This window comes from Cherax quadricarinatus, chromosome 33 (genome assembly GCF_038502225.1).
Source record: "Cherax quadricarinatus isolate ZL_2023a chromosome 33, ASM3850222v1, whole genome shotgun sequence".
In the NCBI taxonomy this organism is placed as follows: Eukaryota; Metazoa; Arthropoda; class Malacostraca; order Decapoda; family Parastacidae; genus Cherax; species Cherax quadricarinatus.
This window is the reverse complement of record NC_091324.1, coordinates 22,220,905-22,242,657: the sequence shown is the minus strand read 5'-3', so window position 1 is coordinate 22,242,657 and position 21,753 is coordinate 22,220,905. Positions and strand designations below refer to the sequence as shown.

Genomic DNA, 21,753 nt, shown 5'->3' with positions numbered 1-21,753 from the left:
AATGTAATCAGAATAATGGAGGCTTCATTGCGGATTAGTGTCAGTTTATTGTAGGCAGGTAAATTCGATTGGTATTATTTATTTTTGTTAGACAGCAAGATGTAATGCAAGTAAATCCATGTATTGTATTTATAGCAGTGCAACACTGAGTATTTTATTGGCTAAACGTTCAGGCTTCCTCAGTTTAAAATGTAAAATCTGGCAGACTTCTCTTAAACCACTGTAATTGTCTCGGTGTCTTGTAATTAGAAGTTAATTTTAAGGCTGTCAGAAGCGCTCTACATAACAAGGGGCTTTCTGTAAAGCAGTTTATACTACATGTCAGTTACACCAATGTTAGTTGTATACTGTACTCTGCTTCATAGAAATAAAGTTAGTTGTTTGTTTGTTGTACATGTCTTCTGACTCATCACCTCGTCGGTATTGTAATACTATTTATAAAATGGCATTGATGTTTGAGTTTGGTATGGAATTCTGGATAAGGGGTGGTAGAGAGAGCTGAGTCTCCAGTGAAGGCTGGGAGGTAAGGGAATGTGAATTGATGAAAGGGGATGGATGTGAGTAAGATGATGTAACAGTGCTTGTTGTAGTGTTTCATTCACACACACGCAGTCCCCTTCCCCTCCCCTTCCTTCCCACCACTCATCTCCTCCCCCTTTCAACTCCCCCTTCCCTTCCATCTCCTTCCCCACATATATTTCATCTTTTTTTTTTCCTCCCATGTCTCCTTGATTCCAGTCTCGCCATCTCATTTCTCATTTCCCTCTCCCTCCTCACTGCTCTTCCTCACCTTTTCAACCCTCATTTCTTCCTCTGTCCTTCACTTTCCTCACTCTTCCCTTCACTATCCTCAACCAATGGTGCCACGTAGCTCACTGGTGAGAACATTCGACTCGATCACAAAGTCCCGAGCTCGTTCCCTGTCATAGAGGAACATTAAGAAAGATTTGTTACACCCCTGATGCTCCTGCGGTAAAAATAGGTACCTGTGTGTATGAGCTGGCTATTGTGGGTCCTATCCAGAGAAAAATGGGTTAGACAACTTCAGTCCTGTATGTAAGAAACTTTTATTTTTTATTTTGGCAGTGATTAAATTGATGGGTAAAAGGCTCCGTGCACCTAATGTTAATTAAAAAAAGTATATATAAATCCCCTCTACACCCTTTGTCCCTCCCTCCACTCTCTGGACTACTTAACACCAGTTTGGGCGTAAATATTTTGACGATGCTGACCGTTTTCATTTGCAAACTCGTGTTGAAATTACAAATTAGGAGCTTCTGTTTAATATAACCACATCTGAGGCACCAGCCTTACCCCTCCCTCCTCCCCATCCCCATACAAACGCATGCGCGATATAGGTAAAACAGATTTATATATAACAAGACTCCCTTATACATTTACATTTTAGGGTTACAGGGATGAAGAATGAAATACCATTTGCGAGCTCTGGCAAAGATCCCTTAAACTGTTAGACCCGTCACGATATGGTATATGTGGCCTAAGTGCGGGTCCCCAACTGACCAGACATGTAAGATAAGATAAGATAAGATTTCGTTCGGATTTTTAACCCCGGAGGGTTAGCCACCCAGGATAACCCAAGAAAGTCAGTGCGTCATCGAGGACTGTCTAACTTATTTCCATTGGGGTCCTTAATCTTGTCCCCCAGGATGCGACCCACACCAGTCGACTAACACCCAGGTACCTATTTGCTGCTAGGTGAACAGGACAATAGGTGTAAGGAAACGTGTCGGAATTTCCACCCGCCGGGAATCGAACCCGGGCCCTCCGTGTGTGAAGCGGTAGGGTCCAGTGGTTTGCACCCGGACTAGTCCCAAAACCAGCATAATGATGACTTCACTCTTCTACCAGCAGATGTAAGAAATATTGCCAGCTCAGACTTTTTCAAGATAAAATTGCGTGATGCGTTAGATAACCTGTGTTTGGTGGCTATGTAGGCTTGTGGGCCGCCGCAGACGGCAACAGCATAGTTGATCATACGGTTGTCAGGGTAGCCAGGCCTCAGGCCGGGCTAAGAGCAGAAAAATTCTTGAAACCAGTCAGAGGTATGCGCCGTCGATATCTACTCAATTGGGTTTCTGATTCTAAATCAAGTCTCATAATAATTTCCTCATAATAATTTCCTTAAGCAAGTTGCTCTCCCCAACATATTCTCTTCTTTACCTATCATTTTTACGCTTGTGTATTTTTCTGTGGGTATGTGTGTGTTTGGAAGCGGGTGAACTCTGGTAAACCAATAACAGTGTTTTGGCAGCTGCCCATCTTGTTGCACGCGTTGTTTACACCGGTCAGCTACTGCAAAAAGTCCGTCTTAAAATGCCATCGCCTCCAGTGTTGCTTGCAATATTATGCAGTATACCCCTGGTTGTCTTCAAGAGGAAGCTGGACGGATACCTAAAGTCGATGCCGGATCACCCGGGCTGTGGTTCGTACGTTGGACTGCGTGCGACCAGCAGTAACAGCCTCATTGATCAGGCCCTGATCCACCGGGAGGCCTGGTCGTGGACCGGGCCGCGGGGGCGTTGATCCCCAGAATACCCTCCAGGTTGGTAACACCTGAATAAATTATATGAGCATTTTGTATTGTATGTTTTTTTTTTAACAGACATGCTTGTATGCTTGCAGGAAATAGTCTCTTTTGTGCATTGGCAGACAAATAGTAGGGTAGATTGTTAATGTGTGAGGTGGACCACGGATGTTGTTCTCCCCACCCCTTCTTGCATGCTCCCCCCTCCTTTTTCTCTTTTTCTCGCTGATTGTGAGATCATCCTTTTAAAACCCTCATGGTTGAATGGTTACAGCGCTGGGCCTGCAACTCTCATGGAACATGTTTCGAATCCCCGTGCACTCACGTTTATTTATTGACAGTCGTTCAATACTAGGATTTATTAGTAGATATGACAGCCCAGGAGGACAGGTAATAAATCATACCAGTTAAAGTGCGTAGGCAGGGACTCAAGAGTTTATATGATTCATATTAGCAAATTGTTGCGAAGATTTTTTTTTTATTCGTCGATATATTTGTTGTAGTTTGAACAAGGGCGACCTCGGTGTTGAGTGAAGACCAGCCAGTCAGCATATTCATCACGTAACAGGATCCGCCCAGTAACCTGCGCCAGAATGCCTGTCCAATTTCCACGTACATTGAAGAGTACAATAAAAAAAAAAACTGGCGTTTGTTCATTCGTAACACTTCTACCTCTCCTCTCTTTCTCAAGTATAATGGGTAAAAGTTAAAATATTATAAGTAATTAATAAGATATGGATTGACCAAATTGAAGGGGCAAGGGGAAACTGGTGGAAATTGAAAATGGGTGACCCATATAAATGTTTAAACGGTATTTCTTTACTCTTAGAATGGTTGAAAAGTGGAAAGAGTTGGCTGAAAATGTGGTGGAGGCAAACTCGGTGCACAGTTTCAAGAGTAGATATTTTAAAGACCCAAAAAGTGAGATTGTAGTAGCCTTGAAGGTGGGACCAGGAGCAGGCTTTCAACTCTAGAAAACAACTCTGTGAGTACGGAAACAATCTCTCTCTCTCTCTCTCTCTCTCTCTCTCACACACACACACACACACACACACACACACACACACACACACACACACACACACACACACACACACACACACACACACAGGAGCCAGAAGCTATGAATCGACCCCTGCAGCCACAACTAGGTGAGTACACAAACAAACAAACAGATAATGGAGTATAAAAGAAAGTAAGGCACCTGGCCGTGTGAATTTTGAAGAAAACTGTAGATAACGACTCTCTTCCTTAATTAAGACATTTTAAATAGTGCCTCTGGTGACGCTAATTAAAGGGGTCCTGGACTCCTCCGACTCGCAAAGTGACAATTTCCGCCCATATGTCAGAAGTAATTAAGGCTCAGTTTTTTCTCCCCTGTCAGAGTGCTGGTCGAAGTATGTGCGCAAGCGCTCATGATTTGTACTGAACGATTTGTTTGCTGAGGTCGAGTCCCGGCCCCGCCTCTTAAGCTGGCAAGGAAAACCTACTGTCTGCCGCTGTTTAATGGCTTCCTTAAACCTGAAGTATCTTTAATACTTTAAGTTCTCTGCCGAAGGGAGCAAAACTATCTGGTCCTTGCTTTGATTTTTTGGGCTGGTGGTCCTGCCCTGGTGAACACGCTGATACGTATTATCATCCTTGTGCTCACTTTGTGTATTGTAGTGCTTATGTTCTTGATGTACACGCTGTCATTATCATCCTTGTGCTCTCTCTGTTCATTGAAGTGCTGGTTTTCTCGAACATGCTGCCTTTATCACACTTGTGCTCTGTGTACAGTAGTGCTGGTGTCTTGAACTTTCTAGTATCCTCCTTCAGCTCACATTATGCCCTGGAGTGCTGGTAGTCCTGCTGATAACGCTAATATCATCAGTTTTGTTCTCACTTATGTTTTATTTTAAAATACGAGTTACACCTGCAGTGTGTTGCTACCTATTATATATGATTTCATGGGAAGAAAGGCTAGCCATGTTTTCCAGTCGTATACCATAGTTTGCAAACGTGAGATAATGAAGTCTGCCAGTCTGAAGTTAGACTTTAGTAGGGCAATGAGGATGGTTACCTGTTGCCCACTGAGGAGGCGGCAAGAGTAGGCTGATGCCGCCTCGCATCACTGAAGACCAGGCTTAGGCTTTTGTTGCCCCACATCACTGAAAACTAGGCGTACGCTGGTGTTGTTGGGAAATCTAAACAGATATGTGCTGTAACATGTAATGATCGAAATGGTTGTGAAATATTGAAAAATGTAATATGCAGTCTTACAGTTTTGTAATGTAAATTTTTGTATTAAATATAAAAATTTTTTTGTTTCTCTTTTAGATGAGTTAATTAGTGCACATGGCATGAATGTTGATGTAATGTACCAGTTATGAAATTGTAATAACTAGGTTACTATGATGATTGATAATTAAGCGATAACACAATGAATAACTATGAGCTTGTGATACCAGAGTGATAACCAGATACTGACAACTGGTGTTTGTGTTGCAGGAAAGGTGATCGTGGGTGAGGTGGGGCAGAGGGCGGCCCAGGCACACACTTTCACCATGGCTGAGATGGAAGGTGAGTGCCACGCTCTGGGCTCAGATGGAAGGTGAGTGCCACGCTCTGGGGTCAGATGGAAGGTGAGTGCCACGCTCTGGGCTCAGATGGAAGGTGAGTGCCACGCTCTGGGCTCAGATGGAAGGTGAGTGCCACACTCTGGGGTCAGATGGAAGGTGAGTGCCACGCTCTGGGCTCAGATGGAAGGTGAGTGCCACGCTCTGGGGTCAGATGGAAGGTGAGTGCCACGTTCTGGGGTCAGATGGAAGGTGAGTGCCACACTCTGGGGTCAGATGGAAGGTGAGTGCCACGCTCTGGGCTCAGATGGAAGGTGAGTGCCACACTCTGGGGTCAGATGGAAGGTGAGTGCCACATTCTGGGGTCAGATGGAAGGTGAGTGCCACGCTCTGGGCTCAGATGGAAGGTGAGTGCCACGCTCTGGGGTCAGATGGAAGGTGAGTGCCACGCTCTGGGGTCAGATGGAAGGTGAGTGCCACACTGGGGTCAGATGGAAGGTGAGTGCCACGCTCTGGGCTCAGATGGAAGGTGAGTGCCACGCTCTGGGGTCAGATGGAAGGTGAGTGCCACACTCTGGGGTCAGATGGAAGGTGAGTGCCACGCTCTGGGCTCAGATGGAAGGTGAGTGCCACGCTCTGGGCTCAGATGGAAGTTGAGTGCCACGCTCTAGGCTGAAATGGAAGGTGATTGCCACGCTCTGGGCTGAGATGGAAGGTGAGTGCCACGCTCTAGGCTGAGATGGAAGGCGAGTGCCACGCTCTGGGCTGAGATGGAAGGCGAGTGCCACGCTCTGGGCTGAGATGGAGGGTGAGTGCCACGCTCTGGGCTGAGATGGAGGGTGAGTGCCACGCTCTGGGCTGAGATGGAAGGTGAGTGCCACGCTCTGGGCTGAGATGGAAGGTGAGTGCCACGCTCTGGGCCGAGATGGAAGGTGAGTGCCACGCTCTAGGCTGAGATGGAAGGCGAGTGCCACGTTCTAGGCTGAGATGGAAGGCGAGTGCCAGGCTCAGGGTTGAGATGGAAGGCGAGTGCCACGCTCTAGGCTGAAATGGAAGGTGATTGCCACGGTTTAGGCTTAGTGTCAGTGTCACATGTGTATACCTAATGACAGTATTGGCCAGTGCCACTTACCGTGAAAAAAATATACAATGCAGTTACAAAATAACGTGACATCTAACCTGATTATTGTATATATGTTGGTAGAATTACTGACAATATGTAAAGTAAACGAACACAAGTGCAACTAATGTGGCAACGTTTCGCTGTCCAGGAGCTTGACAAAGCTCCTAGAGAGCGAAACGTTGCCACAATAAAATGTCACATTAGTTGCACTTGTCTCCTTTTACTTTACAACCTGATTTCTGTATTTTAAAAGTATATTAGAGTGCGTAACACTCTCTTCCCTCCTCCATCCTCTGCACCATCTCTCTACCTCTTCTTGTTACTCCTTCCACTTCCTCTCCCTTCCTCAATACCTCCACAGCCATCACCTCCACACCAGACATGCTACGTATTTTCACTGATTGTTACAAGTACCTTGGTACCAGGAGGGCGCTGGGGGTGTTAGTGTGGCGGCACCTCCACTCTTAGTGAAGCTTTCTCTCTCTCTCTCTCTCTCTCTCTCTCTCTCTCTCTCTCTCTCTCTCTCTCTCTCTCTCTCTCTCTCACACACACACACACACGCATATATATATATATATATATATATATATATATATATATATATATATATATATATATAATATATATATATATCGCGTTCTCATTTCTTTCTTTTGCACTTTGTCTTCCCATACACAATACAGTTCAAGCATGTAGCCAGCACCAAATCAAGCATACAAAGGAACTTAAGAGGATTGAAAGGTTTTTAAGAAGCTTGGTACCGGAATTGATAGGTATGAACTACGAGGAAAAATTTAATAAGCTCAAGAAACCCTAGAAAAGAATAGGACCGAACGACAAGGGAACACGGGTAAAATAATGCTTATAATTATATATAGTTCTGATAAAAATAATTAAGTAATATAATAATGAATAATGTTTTTGTTGTGATAGGTTGTCCTCTCAGTCACACCGACAAGACATGAAAATACTGTCGCCTAATAGGGAATTACCTCCAGAAGGTCGCTTCTTGTTCTTCCTGTGATCATTATTTTTCTTCACGTTCGTAGATTACTAGCAATTTACATGTAGTGGTGAGCCGTGCTTGAGGCGCACTTCTGTCTCAAGAAATATACGCGACAGAGTTCTCTCAAGGTCACCATTTGTATTAGTATTTTATAGGCCATTTTTTTTTCATCAAAATACGTTTCACCCACTGTGCGGCACCCAACATTTTGTTGTTGAACTAAAGAATACCAATAGCGTGTGATTGTATTCTGTCTTCTGTCGGCCGCTCTGTGCTGCGTGATAGTTACATTGGAAGAAAAGTGCAGCTGTGTTAATTATATTCCATCACACAGGATAGGTTGTGTGCATAAGAAATTGAAACAAAAATTTGACGATATGGTAGCGAAAGGGAGGGAGGTTTACCTGGAGAGAGTTCCGGGGGTCAACGCCCCCGCGGCCCGGTCTGTGACCAGGCCTCATGGTGGAACAGGGCCTGATCATCCAGGCTGTTACTGCTTTGCTTCATATATACAGTTAAGTCACTGGTGCTCGCCTCTAAATACCTGTCACATTGCTCCCCTGCCTCACTCCCTGACCGTGCAAACTATCCTCCACATACTTTTTATCGTGTGTGAAGAGGCATACTGATGTCTGTATGCTTCGCGCCGTCCCCTGCTACCACATGTAAACCACTTTTCTGATTTTAATTTCATTATTGTCAGGTAATCGTACGGTTATTATTAAAGATTAGCCGGTATTCTCCCGGCCCGGGCCTTTTCCAAGTGGTGGCCCGGCCTTGGCTCCCTCTTTAGGGAGTGTCTGAGACCTAAGTCTCCCATGGGAGGAGGCACAAATACCTCCTCATCTTTGGGACCAATTGTCCCCAGGACTAACCACAAGTTAGGCCTCTCTGGTCTGCCATCCCCGCCCCAAGGGGGCAAATGGGAATGACAGTCTTGTGAGATGTAAGCTCGGGCTCAGGCACCTACCCTACCCTAAAAGGGTTAGGCATGGTGTCGATGATCAATCGTACGGTAATGTAGGTTAATATACAGTGACTTAACCTCATTTGTTTTAACCTAACTTAACCTAGCCTAACCAAATTAAAACTTTTAATCTAACAGTTTCCTCAATATTTCTTGCGTACCGAAATACAGGAGAGAGAATTTTGTGTGAAGTGGCTGCCCAAATTTGAGACCAGCAGCTTTCAGCAGCGCTGCCGAAGTAGCTCATTCATTGTCATATCAGTCCTGAGGACGATACTTCAAAGACATTGATACACAAAAGGCCTAGAAAATAGGTTATAACAAACAACAACTACGTGCACTTATAGACAGTAATTTGTTCATGTAGTTGTTATAAGCAAATTTACGATATCTGTTCAAAAAATGCCGTCTTATTTTCGTTAATTTAGGTACCTTGTCAACGCGTGCGCGTGCATGTATTTATTTATACACTTTATTCATTTTGTATATATAGTTTTTACTTATTCTTGGATGAGACTTTTAAGTTGTCATCACGTAAGGTTTGCCTGTCTTAGCGAGACAGGCAGGAACGATGTAGGAACATATCAAACCTTTTAATTCTTATTCTAACATCACCGGTTTTTCAACAGGATAGAAATCTATTTTTTTCTCTAGTTTTTGTTCACAGAAGCACTAGCATATCACTAATGGTTGAGCAATCAGATGCATACATTTTGAATACTATAGGCTATGCTTGAGTTCAGTTATTATTATTATTATTATTGTATCCATCAGAAGGCGCTAAATTACAGCTCATTCCGCTCCTGGGAGATGAGGTGAGTGAGCGGTAATAAAGTTTTATCTGTGGAAATGAAGGGGTAATTAAGTTCCTTGGATCAACCTCCTCCCCTCAAAGTGTACATTAATGGAAATAAATTCTCGAATCTAACAAAGAAGGAAATAACGTAAATATTGAGGAAGAGTTAAAGGGGCATCATGGCCACTCCTAGGCCCTGACCCCCACCCTGTATCCAAATCGTCCTAGTATCCCGGGTTTGTGCTTCCAGCTCTCGTATTTACTAAGGTTTTTACAGCCCGGTGAAACTTCCCTGTTAAAAAGAAAGAAATTTTAGCCTTTAATGGTGAAGGTAAAGTTTGGAGAAATTTTGTTCTTAAGAGCGTGAAGGTCGACACCAGTGGTGGCGAAAAGTGCTTCTAATATCTGAATAAAAAATTGTGTAGAAGTCACAATACCGTGGCTGGAACACGTCATAACATATTCGTAAATTGTAAATGGAAACTGGGTGATATTTCTTTCAGTTTTTGAGATCTGTCACCAGTGTGTATGTACCTGATAGTTATGTTGAAAATGGCATAAAATACCGACAAGTTGATGTTTAAGACAGTCGTCAGTGGTCAGTCGTCACGTGAGGTCACAGACCCTGAGCTGCTTTGGGGATTAGTGTGGACGGTTACAAAGCATGGCTTGCTTCTGCAGTGTTTTAAAAATTGAGGTTGGAGAGTTGAAGGAGGAGGTCTTGCTTCTCCAGGAGGAGATTAGGAGGCTGAAGGACCACCTCAATGGGTCTGGGAGAGAGTGTGAGGTGGCTGGAGTTGTGGGGAATGAGGCTTCAAGTGAGGTGCAGTCTGTCTCTCGCTGTGAGGAGGCTGTAGTTGGGGAGGTAGCAACGGCTACCAGCAGTGAGGTGCAGTCCAGCACCTGCTACAAGTGGCGAGTGGTTCACAGTAATGGAAGGCGCATCAGAGTAAGGAAAGTTAAGAGTGAAGATCTGAAGGTAGGAAATCGCTTCTCTGTTCTTCAGGATGAATGTACTTCAGTGGCCAGTGAAGGTAAGGGTACTACTGCCCCTGCTAATGGAGGTAAGCGCATTCTTGTGGTTGGTGACTCTCAGGTAAGATATATTGACCGTGCTTTTTGTAATAGGAATAAGAAGATGAGAGATAGAGTGTGCTTCCCTGGAGCTGGTGTTGGGGACATTGTCAACAGGCTGGATAATATCATGTCAGGTAATGGGAACAAGCCCATTATCTGTCTCAGTGCTGGTGGAAATGATATTGGGAAGGGTAGGAGAGAAGAGCTGCTAGATAAGTACAGGTCAGCTATAGATTTCATTAAGTCTAAGGGAGGGATCCCAATCATATGTAGCATCTTGCCTAGAAGGGGAGTAGGAAATGAATGGTTGTCTAAGGCAATTGGTGTAAATTGCTGGCTAGACAGATACTGCAAGGAACTTGCAATCCCATTCATTGACAACTGGAACAACTTTTATGGCAAACATGATATGTATGCAAGGGATGGGGTACATCTCTCTGGGGCTGGGGTGGTAGCACTTGCAGACTCGATTGAGAAGGCCATTGGTGAAATGCCTATGATTTTAAACTGATGGAAGATAGAGGTATGGGTGTGTGTGGGAAACAAGCAGGTTGCAACACTTGGGTTGGAAACAGTAAATGTATAAAAGGCATTCAGCATGAAGTTATAAATAAGGACAATAGATCAGGTCAGCAAACAAAGGGGGACAGCAGAGGGCAGCAAGGGACTAGCTCCCTTAAGGTTTACTATACTAATAGCAGGAGTGTAAGAAATAAGATAGATGAGCTAAGATTAATTGCAAGTGCAGGAAACATAGATATTATTGCTATAACAGAGACCTGGCTCAATCTGAAAGATAGAGAGATGCCCTCTGAATGTCACATACAAGGCTATAAATTATTCCACACTGACAGGGTCAACAGGAAAGGTGGTGGAGTAGCGATGTATGTCAGAGACAATTTAAATTGTTGTGTTAGACAAGATATTAAATTAGAAGCGTCAGCCACTGAATCTGTTTGGTTACAGCTTCTCGAGGGCCGAGAAAAACTAATTTTGGGTGTGATTTACAGGGCCCCAAATCTTGATAGGGAGTGCAGTAAACTTCTATGGGACGAAATTCGTAAGGCATCTACATACGAAAATGTTGTGCTAATGGGAGATTTCAACTATAGACAGATTGACTGGAGCAATTTGACAGGAAATTTAGAGTCAGGTGACTTTCTTGATACGATCCAGGATTGTTTTTTAAAACAGTTTGTGACAGAGCCAACTAGGGGAAATAACCTCCTTGACTTGGTTCTTGCCAGTAGGGAAACACTAATTAATAATCTTGAGGTTAATGATGAGCTTGGGGAAAGTGATCACAAATCACTCAGTTTTAATATATCATGGAATTCCCCTAATAATGGCAATCAAGTCTCCGTCCCTGACTTTCGCTTGGCTGATTTCATAGGACTGAAAAATTACTTAGGTGGGCTGAACTGGAATGACCTGACTAAGGGTCAGGTAGGTGGTGACGGTTGCCGATATGATGCTTTCCAGGGCATAGTTCTAGCTGCTCAGTCAAATTATGTTCCAAATAGGGAAATCAGATCAAACAAAAATGATCCTAAATGGATGAACAATAGATTAAAATATCTGATTGGTCAAAAGAGAGGCATATATAGGCAAATCAAAAGAGGAGAGGGACAATTGAGAAATCGATATATTCAGTTAAAGAGAGAAATAAAAAAGGGAATTAGAAAAGCAAAAAGAGATTATGAGGTTAAAGTTGCAAGAGAATCGAAGACTAACCCAAAAGGATTCTTTCAGGTATACAGAAGTAAGATCAGGGACAAGATAGGCCCACTCAAAAGTTCCTCGGGTCAGCTCACTGACAGTGATAAGGAAATGTGTAGAATTTTTAACACATACTTCCTCTCAGTTTTTACACAGGAGGATACCAGCGATATTCCAGTAATGAAAAATTATGTAGAACAGGACGATAATAAACTGTGCACTATTAGGGTCACAAGTGACATGGTCCTTAGGCAAATAGATAAATTAAAACCTAACAAATCCCCAGGCCCTGATGAACTGTATGCAAGGGTTCTAAAGGAATGTAAAGAGGAGCTTAGCACACCTTTGGCTAATCTTTTCAACATATCACTACAAACTGGCATGGTGCCAGATAAGTGGAAAATGGCAAATGTGATACCTATTTTCAAAACAGGTGACAGGTCCTTAGCTTCGAACTATAGACCAATAAGCCTGACCTCCATAGTGGGAAAATTTATGGAATCAATAATTGCCGAGGCAGTTCGTAGCCACCTTGAAAAGCATAAATTAATCAACGAATCTCAGCATGGTTTTACAAAGGGGCGTTCCTGCCTTACGAATTTATTAACTTTTTTCACTAAGGTATTTGAGGAGGTAGATCATGGTAATGAATATGATATTGTGTATATGGACTTCAGTAAGGCTTTTGACAGGGTCCCACATCAGAGACTGTTGAGGAAAATTAAAGCACATGGAATAGGAGGAGAAATTTTTTCCTGGATAGAGGCATGGTTGACAAATAGGCAGCAGAGAGTTTGCATAAATGGGGAGAAATCTGAGTGGGGAAGTGTCACGAGCGGTGTTCCACAGGGGTCAGTGTTGGGCCCCCTGCTGTTCACAATCTACATAAACGACATAGATGAGGGCATAAAGAGCGACATCGGCAAGTTTGCCGATGACACCAAAATAGGCCGTCGAATTCATTCTGACGAGGACATTCGAGCACTCCAGGAAGATTTGAATAGACTGATGCAGTGGTCGGAGAAGTGGCAGATGCAGTTTAATATAGACAAATGCAAAGTTCTAAATGTTGGACAGGACAATAACCATGCCACATATAAACTAAATAATGTAGATCTTAATATTACGGATTGCGAAAAAGATTTAGGAGTTCTGGTTAGCAGTAATCTGAAACCAAGACAACAGTGCATAAGTGTTCGCAATAAAGCTAATAGAATCCTTGGCTTCATATCAAGAAGCATAAATAATAGGAGTCCTCAGGTTGTTCTTCAACTCTATACATCCTTGGTTAGGCCTCATTTAGATTATGCTGCACAGTTTTGGTCACCGTATTACAGAATGGATATAAATTCTCTGGAAAATGTACAAAGGAGGATGACAAAGTTGATCCCATGTATCAGAAACCTTCCCTATGAGGATAGACTAAGGGCCCTGAAACTGCACTCTCTAGAAAGACGTAGAATTAGGGGGGATATGATTGAGGTGTATAAATGGAAGACAGGAATAAATAAAGGGGATGTAAATAGTGTGCTGAAAATATCTAGCCTAGACAGGACTCGCAGCAATGGTTTTAAGTTGGAAAAATTCAGATTCAGGAAGGATATAGGAAAGTACTGGTTTGGTAATAGAGTTGTGGATGAGTGGAACAAACTCCCAAGTACCGTTATAGAGGCTAGAACGTTGTGTAGCTTTAAAAATAGGTTGGATAAATACATGAGTAGATGTGGGTGGGTGTGAGTTAGACGTGATAGCTTGTGCTACCAGGTCGGTTGCCGTGTTCCTCCCTTAAGTCAATGTGACCTGACCTGACTAGGTTGGGTGCATTGGCTTAAGCCGGTAGGAGACTTGGACCTGCCTCGCATGGGCCAGTAGGCCTTCTGCAGTGTTCCTTCGTTCTTATGTTCTTATGTTCTTAAGAAACACGTTGAGTGAGTTTGTTTGTGAAGCAGGTCAGCCAATGTTTCCAGCTTGCTCTTCATAGGTCAGCCGCCTCCCGCTCAGTTCAGATCACATTCATCTACCCATGTTTCTGGTGCTGTTCCTCGAGAGAAGGGTTATGTCAGACATGAATCACAATATTACACGTAACTGTGAGTTGTGACCGGTTTTGAGGGCTCTACTGTCAAGCCTACTATCATGCAGCCCCGCTTGAGGTAAGGTTTCCCTGTTAACCTCCTGGTCATTCAGGATGTGATAGCTATGTGGGCCTGCAGGTACACATAGCTATCACATTCGGCTGTTTTGATGTGTCATACACGCTAATCACTGTAAAAGATAGATGAAAAATGCTAAAACAGAATGAAAAGATTTTTTTGTCTTCATTTATTCTCTTCAGGTCGAAATATACCGATGCCTCCCATACCGTGTTTTATTTCCGTCCATGTGAGATTTACCTTTTCACGATGCGAGATGTCCCCGCAACTAAAATAAGCTTTACAGTAATTTGGATCGTTGATGGATGCTTTAGAAACATCTGAAACTTGGCGTTGGTGTTTTCGACTCCATCCTACATCAGTATTTCTAGGGTTTCATGCCTCGTTTGTTTTCAGAGACAATGTGTATTTTGTTTGATGGCAGACTCAATTATTGGGAGCGCTTGAGGTTCCTAAACCTGTATTCCCTGGAACGCAGGAGGGAGAGATACATGATTATATACACCTGGAAAATCCTAGAGGGACTAGTACCGAACTTGCACACGAAAATCACTCACTACGAAAGCAAAAGACTTGGCAGACGATGCACCATCCCCCCAATGAAAAGCAGGGGTGTCACTAGCACGTTAAGAGACCATACAATAAGTGTCAGGGGCCCGAGACTGTTCAACTGCCTCCCAGCACACACAAGGGGGATTACCAACAGACCCCTGGCAGTCTTCAAGCTGGCACTGGACAAGCACCTAAAGTCAGTTCCTGATCAGCCGGGCTGTGGCTCGTACGTTGGTTTGCGTGCAGCCAGCAGCAACAGCCTGGTTGATCATTCTCTGATCCACCAGGAGGCCTGGTCACAGACCGGGCCGCGGGGGCGTTGACCCCCGGAACTCTCTCCAGGTAAACTCCAGGTAAGACTTCCTGTTCTTGCCAGCAGCCCAGACCATGCGTCATACAGGGGGTGAAGACTTCGTTATTGTGAAAAATTGCACGAGAATAATTTTGCATTAAGAAAAAGCGTGCAGGAGTGGGTGGGTGTGGGTGACGTGAATAATGGGCGACTTGACGAGTAATGGCAGGAAGCTAAGGTAAGGTGGTGGTGTCCTTGCCCCGCTCCCTTGTTTACATGCATACATGTGTGTAATATATATATATATATATATATATATATATATATATATATATATATATATATATATATATATATATATATATACTGATCTCTGGCTGAAGGAGACTCGAACCTACGAACCTTAGGACAAGGTACGCAGTGCTTTACCAATCTACCCACACTGGACAATACCTTGGCGTGTAGCTTGCGCTACACGTTTGATCCAAGGCAGCCAGCTTTCAGGGAGAAGGCTTACAGCTTTTCATCTCATCCCCTGCATGCATCAGCCTTACTAGAGATTTGAACAATGCAAGGAATTCGCGAGAGCAGGCGAAATATACACAAACACTGATCTCTGGCTGAAGGAGACTCGAACCTACGAACCTTAGGACAAGGTACGCAGTGCTTTATCAATCTATCCACACTGGACAATGCCTTGGCGTGTAGCTTGCGCTACACGCCAAGGTATTGTCCAGCGTGGGTAGATTGGTAAAGCACTGCGTACCTTGTCCTAAGGTTCGTAGGTTCGAGTCTCCTTCAGCCAGAGATCAGTGTTTGTGTATATTTCGCCTGCTCTCGCGAATTCCTTGCATATATATATATATATATATATATATATATATATATATATATATATATATATATATATATATATATATATATATAATTATTATTATTATTATTATTACGCCAGAAAAAAAATCACCGTCATTCATTCAGTAGCTCTTCCCAGTTCAGATGGCTCTCCGAACTGCAACATCCTAAAGAAGCGACTGAGGGTAATCTGAACTGTGATGTCAGCGAGCTTCAGGTAAGACCGCTTTATTAAGACAACGTTTCTCTTAAAGACCAATGTTGGAGATCAAGCTCTTCCAGATCCTGTGAGAATACTTGAAAAAACTTCTGAATGTCTTCCGCTGTGGTGACCAATCTTTAAATAATCCCGGCAAGTCCTTCGTATCAATTAAGAATATTGATGGAACTTTATGCTAGAGAAGGGCATGAGTGAGAAGGGATGATGCCTAGCGAGGAGAAAACACCAGAACATGAGTAGGGAGACTGATATTGGTGTGACGAGAGGAGATCATTGTTGATGCTGCCAGTAGTCCTTTCCTGCAGTGCGACTCAACTGCGACAACCTGGCTGTTTGCCTGGCTGCTTCAGATGGCTGGCTGTCGGGCTGATTCAGATGGCTGGCTGTCGGGCTGATTCAGATGGCTGTCCGTCAGGCTAATTCAGTTGGCTTATAGCTAGCTGATTCAGCAGTCAGTAGTAGGCTTTTACAGAGATTTTGTTATTTAATTTCGATACTACTACATTACTACGCTGTAAGCTTTGTAGAAGACGCCTTGGAGTTAACAAGTAGAGACTCGTCACTGGTTGCCACTACTGTGAATATTAACCAGTGTTATGACCAGTGTGAATATTAACCAGTGTTACCACCAATGTCAATATTAACCAGGGTTACCACCAGTGTAAATATTAACCAGTTTTACCACCAGAGAGTATTAATCAGCGTTACTAGTGTGGATATTGACAAGTGTTGCCACCAGTGGATATTAACCAGCTTTGCCACCAGTGTGAATATCCACTGGTGGCAACTCTGGTTAATATCTACACTAGTAACACTGATTATTTTCACACTGGTCGCAACATTGTTTAATATTTCCACTGGTCGCAACACTCACTACGAAAGCAAAAGACTTGGCAGACGATGCACCATCCCCCCAATGAAAAGCAGGGGTGTCACTAGCACGTTAAGAGACCATACAATAAGTGTCAGGGGCCCGAGACTGTTCAACTGCCTCCCAGCACACATAAGGGGGATTACCAACAGACCCCTGGCAGTCTTCAAGCTGGCACTGGACAAGCACCTAAAGTCAGTTCCTGATCAGCCGGGCTGTGGCTCGTACGTTGGTTTGCGTGCAGCCAGCAGCAACAGCCTGGTTGATCAGGCGCTGATCCACCAGGAGGCCTGGTCACAGACCGGGCCGCGGGGGCGTTGACCCCCGAAACTCTCTCCAGGTAACTCCAGGTAAACTGGTTAATATTCACACTGGTCACAGCAATGGTTAATATTCACACTGGTCACAGCACTGGTTAATATTCACACTGGTCACAGCACTGGTTAATATTCACACTGGTCGCAGCACTGGTTAATATTCACACTGGTCGAAACACTGGTTAATATTCACACTGGTTGCAACACTGGTTAATATTCGCACTGGTCGCAACACTGGTTAATATTAGCATTGGTCGCAACACTGGTTAATATTAGCATTGGTCGCAACACTGGTTAATATTCGCACTGGTCGCAACACTGGTTAATATTCGCACTGGTCGCAACACTGGTTAATATTCAGATTGGTCGCAACACTGGTTAATATTCAGATTGGTCGCAACACTGGTTAATATTCACATTGGTCGCAACACTGGTTAATATCCACACTTGTAACACTGGTTAATATTTACACGGGTAGCAACACTGGTTAATATTCACACTGGCAACACTGGTTAAGATCGACAGTGGCATACTGGTTAACATCCACACTGGAGATATATATATATATATATATATATATATATATATATATATATATATATATATATATATATTTATATATATAATAAATGTGTGTGTGTGTGCGCAAAACAACCACTGTGAAAGAATAGAGAAGTTCCAAGCGCTTTCGTGACTACTCGCATTATCAAGGAACAATAGTGCGAGTAGTCACGAAAGCACTTGGAACTTCTCTATTCTCTCAGTGGTTGTTTTGCATATTCTAAAATCACCTGTTTACTGTGATCTTATTATATATATATATATATATATATATATATATATATATATATATATATATATATATATATATATATATATATATATATATATATATATATATATATGCAATAAGATCATAAATGTGTCGTATAGATAAAATTGGTCAGTTAGCAAGAACTCGTTTAAAATTGTCCTTTGTAAAATTTTCTCTTATACATTTTAAGATTTTTTCATTTATGCTAATGTAAAAATTAATTTTTTCCAAAAGAATTTTAGAAAAGTTACCTAACCTTATATTTGATAAGTTTACAATAATTTAATAAACACAATTAAATATGTATATTACTTTTCGTTAGGTTCAGAATGATTTTTTTTTTTTGCGAAATTATTGCATACACAAATTTTCGCTTGCCTTATACAGGAAGAAGAGCGTTGTTATTTAAGCCAAAATAGCAAGTTTTACCTGTTCGGCACGATATATATATATATATATATATATATATATATATATATATATATATACATATATATGTCGTGCCGAATAGGCAGAACTTGCGATCTTGGCTTAAATAGCAACACTCATCTTGCCATATAGGACAAGTGAAAATTTGTGTATACAATAATTTCACCAAAATCATTCTGAACCTAACGAAAAAAATATATTTGATTGTGTTTGTTTAGTACTAAATTATTGTAAACGTATTTAAAATATATTTAGTTGGGTTAGGCTAAAATAAATTGCTCTTGTTATAATAAGGTTAGGTAAATTTTCTAAGATTCTTTTGGTGCAAAATTAAAATTTTTTACATTAACATTAATGAAAAAATGTATCTTTTAACGTATAAGAGAAAATTTTAGAAAGGACTTAATTTTAAATGAGTTCTTGCTAATTGACCAGTTTTACATATTCGGCACGACATATATATATATATATATATATATATATATATATATATATATATATATATATATATATATATATATATATATATATATATATATATATATATATATAATTACACAAATGCAGTATTACAAACCTCACGCCACAAGCCTATCATAAATTCAGCTCATATGGCCACAACCCATGCAACTGATATTAGTGGAATTAAGGGTGTGTGTATGAGAGTGAGGGAGAGGGGGAGGTAGGGATTGATGGATGGTGAGCTCGTGTGAGCGCGTGTGCGTTGTTTGTTGGTTTCGTGACTCTGCCCCTGACTCCAGCTTGTATAGAGAATGACCAAGACTACTTGGATGGGCATCGCTCATTTCTGGTCTCGGCTTTTGAAGGCGTGTATCATGAGTACCACTGCGTCATACAAGTCATTAGATATGTCAGGCACCCTGAGGCTATAGAAATAGTTCCTTGCATCCCATTGGCTCATCTGTCTTCAGCTTCCGTCTGTGTCCTCTTGATTTCGTCCCTCTTCATTTAAACAGTCTATCTGCCCCATCAGTTCCTCTTAGGATTTTGCATATAGAAAACATGCCGCCCTCTCTGTCAAGGTCGTCAAGCTTAGTTTCTTTAACCTTTACTCAGGGTGCATTCCCTTAATTGCAGTGAGAGATGCTTGTTATACACATACATACATGCATGCATGCATACATACATACATACATACATACATACAGTCTAGGGGGCCAGAGACTACAAACCTCACTCAAGGAAAAGGATCTTGGGGTGAGTATAACACCAGGCACATCTCCTGAGGCGCACATAACTGCTGCAGCATATAGGCGCCTAGTAACTCTTAAGAACAGCATTCCAACACCTTAAGGAATCATTCAGGACCCTGTACACCTTAAGGAATCATTCAGGACCCTGTACACTGTGTACGTTAGGCCCATATTGAAGTATGCAGCGCCAGTTTGGAACCCCACACCTAGCCAAGCATGTAAGAAAACTAGGGAAAGTGCAAAGGTTTGCAACAAGACTAGTCCCGGAGGTAAGGGATATGTCCTACGAGGACATACTGGAAGACAGGAGAGATAGGGGGGATATGATAACGACATATACTGAGATAAATCGACAAGGTGTAGAGATGGGACACAGCAACTAGGGGTCACAGTTGGAAGTTGAAGACTCAGATGAATCACAGGGATGTTTGGAAGTATTTATTCAGAGTTGTCAGGAAGTGGAATAGTCTGGGAAGTGATGTAGTGGAGGCAGAATCCATACATAGCTTTAAGAAGAGGTATGATCAAGCTCATGGAGCAGGAAGATTGACCGAGTAGCTGCCAGTGAAGAGGCGGGGCCAGGAGCTGTGACTCGACCCCTGCAACCACGACTAGGTGAGTACATACATGCAAGGGTTACACCAATACATAATTTAGGTGGTGACCCTACAGATTTAAACAACTATAGGCCAATATCAAACTTACCATTGCTATCCAAAATCTTTGAGAAACTCGTGCACAGGAGACTATATTCATTTATAACGGCACAAAACATACTCAACCCTTGCCAATTTGGATTCAGGAAAAATAAAAGCACTAACGATGCAATCATAAAAATGATAGATCTGCTTTACACAGCATTGGAAAATAAGGAATATCCACTAGGAATTTTTATTGACCTAAGAAAAGCTTTTGACACAGACCACGGCATCCTACTCCACAAACTTGACCATTATGGTATAAGAGGCCACGCTTGCATATTTCAAATCTTACCTTACTAATAGGTATCAGTATGTCACCATTAAAGACAGCATCAACAACACGACCACTTGATACTGGAGTTCCGCAGGGAAGTGTCCTTGGTCCCCTGCTCTTCCTCATATACATCAATGATCTTCCAAATGTATCTCAACACCTGAACCCCATTCTCTTTGCTGACGACACGACTTGTCATCTCTCACCCTAATCTTGCCACCCTCAACACCATTGTTAACGAGGAGCTGATCAAAATATCGACTTGGATGACAGCCAATAAACTTACGCTTAACACTGACAAAACCTACTACATTATGTTTGGTAGCAGAGCAGGAGTTGCGCAAATTAACATTAAGATCGACAACACTAATTGCCAGACATAATAAGGGCAAATTCCTAGGCCTATACCTCGACAACAACCTGAATTTCAGCACCCATATGCAACACATAACCAAAAAAGTATCCAAAACGGTTGGGATCCTCTCCAAGATACGATACTATGTGCCACAAACTGCCCTTCTCACACTATACTATTCACTTATATATCCATACCTCACCTATGCTATCTGTGCTTGGGGTTCAACTGCAGCAACACACCTAAAGCCAATAATAACCCAACAAAAAGCCGCAGTAAGAATAATCACTAAATCCCATCCCTGGCAACACACCCCACCACTCTTTATAGATCTAAACTTACTCCCTGTTCAGTACATCCACACTTACTACTGTGCAATCTACATCTACAGGACCTTAAATTCCAATGTTAACCTTGACCTAAAACGCTTTCTTGATAGCTGTGACAGAACCCACAGGCATAACACCAGACATAAACATCTCTGACATTCCCCATGTCCGACTAAACCTTTACAAAAATTCAATGTATGTCAAAGGCCCTAAAATCTGGAACACCCTACCTGAAAACTCTAGAACTGCAGACACATTCATCACCTTCAAAACTACCATTAGAAAACATCTTATCTCCCTGATACACCCTGTCAACTAATTACACGGATACCACCTGGTGGTTCACACTTACACTCACCCATTTGACCATAAACAGAAACATCAATCTCAATCTTAAAATAATGAATCCTAACTAGTGATAAGTTGGCCTGTGATACTCCAATACTGAAACTATGTATTGTGCCAAAACAAAAGCATTCACATTGCTAAACTCACAAACTAGTATTTAGTCACTTAGCCATAATACCAACTTACCTCATAATTTGTAATATTTTAAATTTAAGATCTAATCTAAGTCTGCCCGAAA

General features: G+C 42.3%; 1 protein-coding gene across 7 annotated transcripts in view; it reads left to right on the top strand.

Annotated features, from left to right (window-relative positions):
* LOC128693989 (uncharacterized) overlaps positions 1-21,753 on the top strand; it is a 137,999-nt gene that overhangs the window by 62,694 nt on the left and 53,552 nt on the right. For 6 of the 7 annotated variants that reach the window (XR_008407786.2, XM_053783949.2, XM_053783947.2 and 3 more), the window contains one exon: positions 5,036-5,107. Coding sequence is in view for 6 of the 7 variants with exons in the window: in XM_053783949.2 (XP_053639924.1) it covers positions 5,036-5,107 (72 nt within the window). In the remaining variant the exon portion in view is untranslated. Of the gene's footprint in view, positions 1-5,035; positions 5,108-6,089; positions 6,098-21,753 lie in introns of those variants that run through there. The other variant, XM_053783954.2, reaches the window with a different exon arrangement.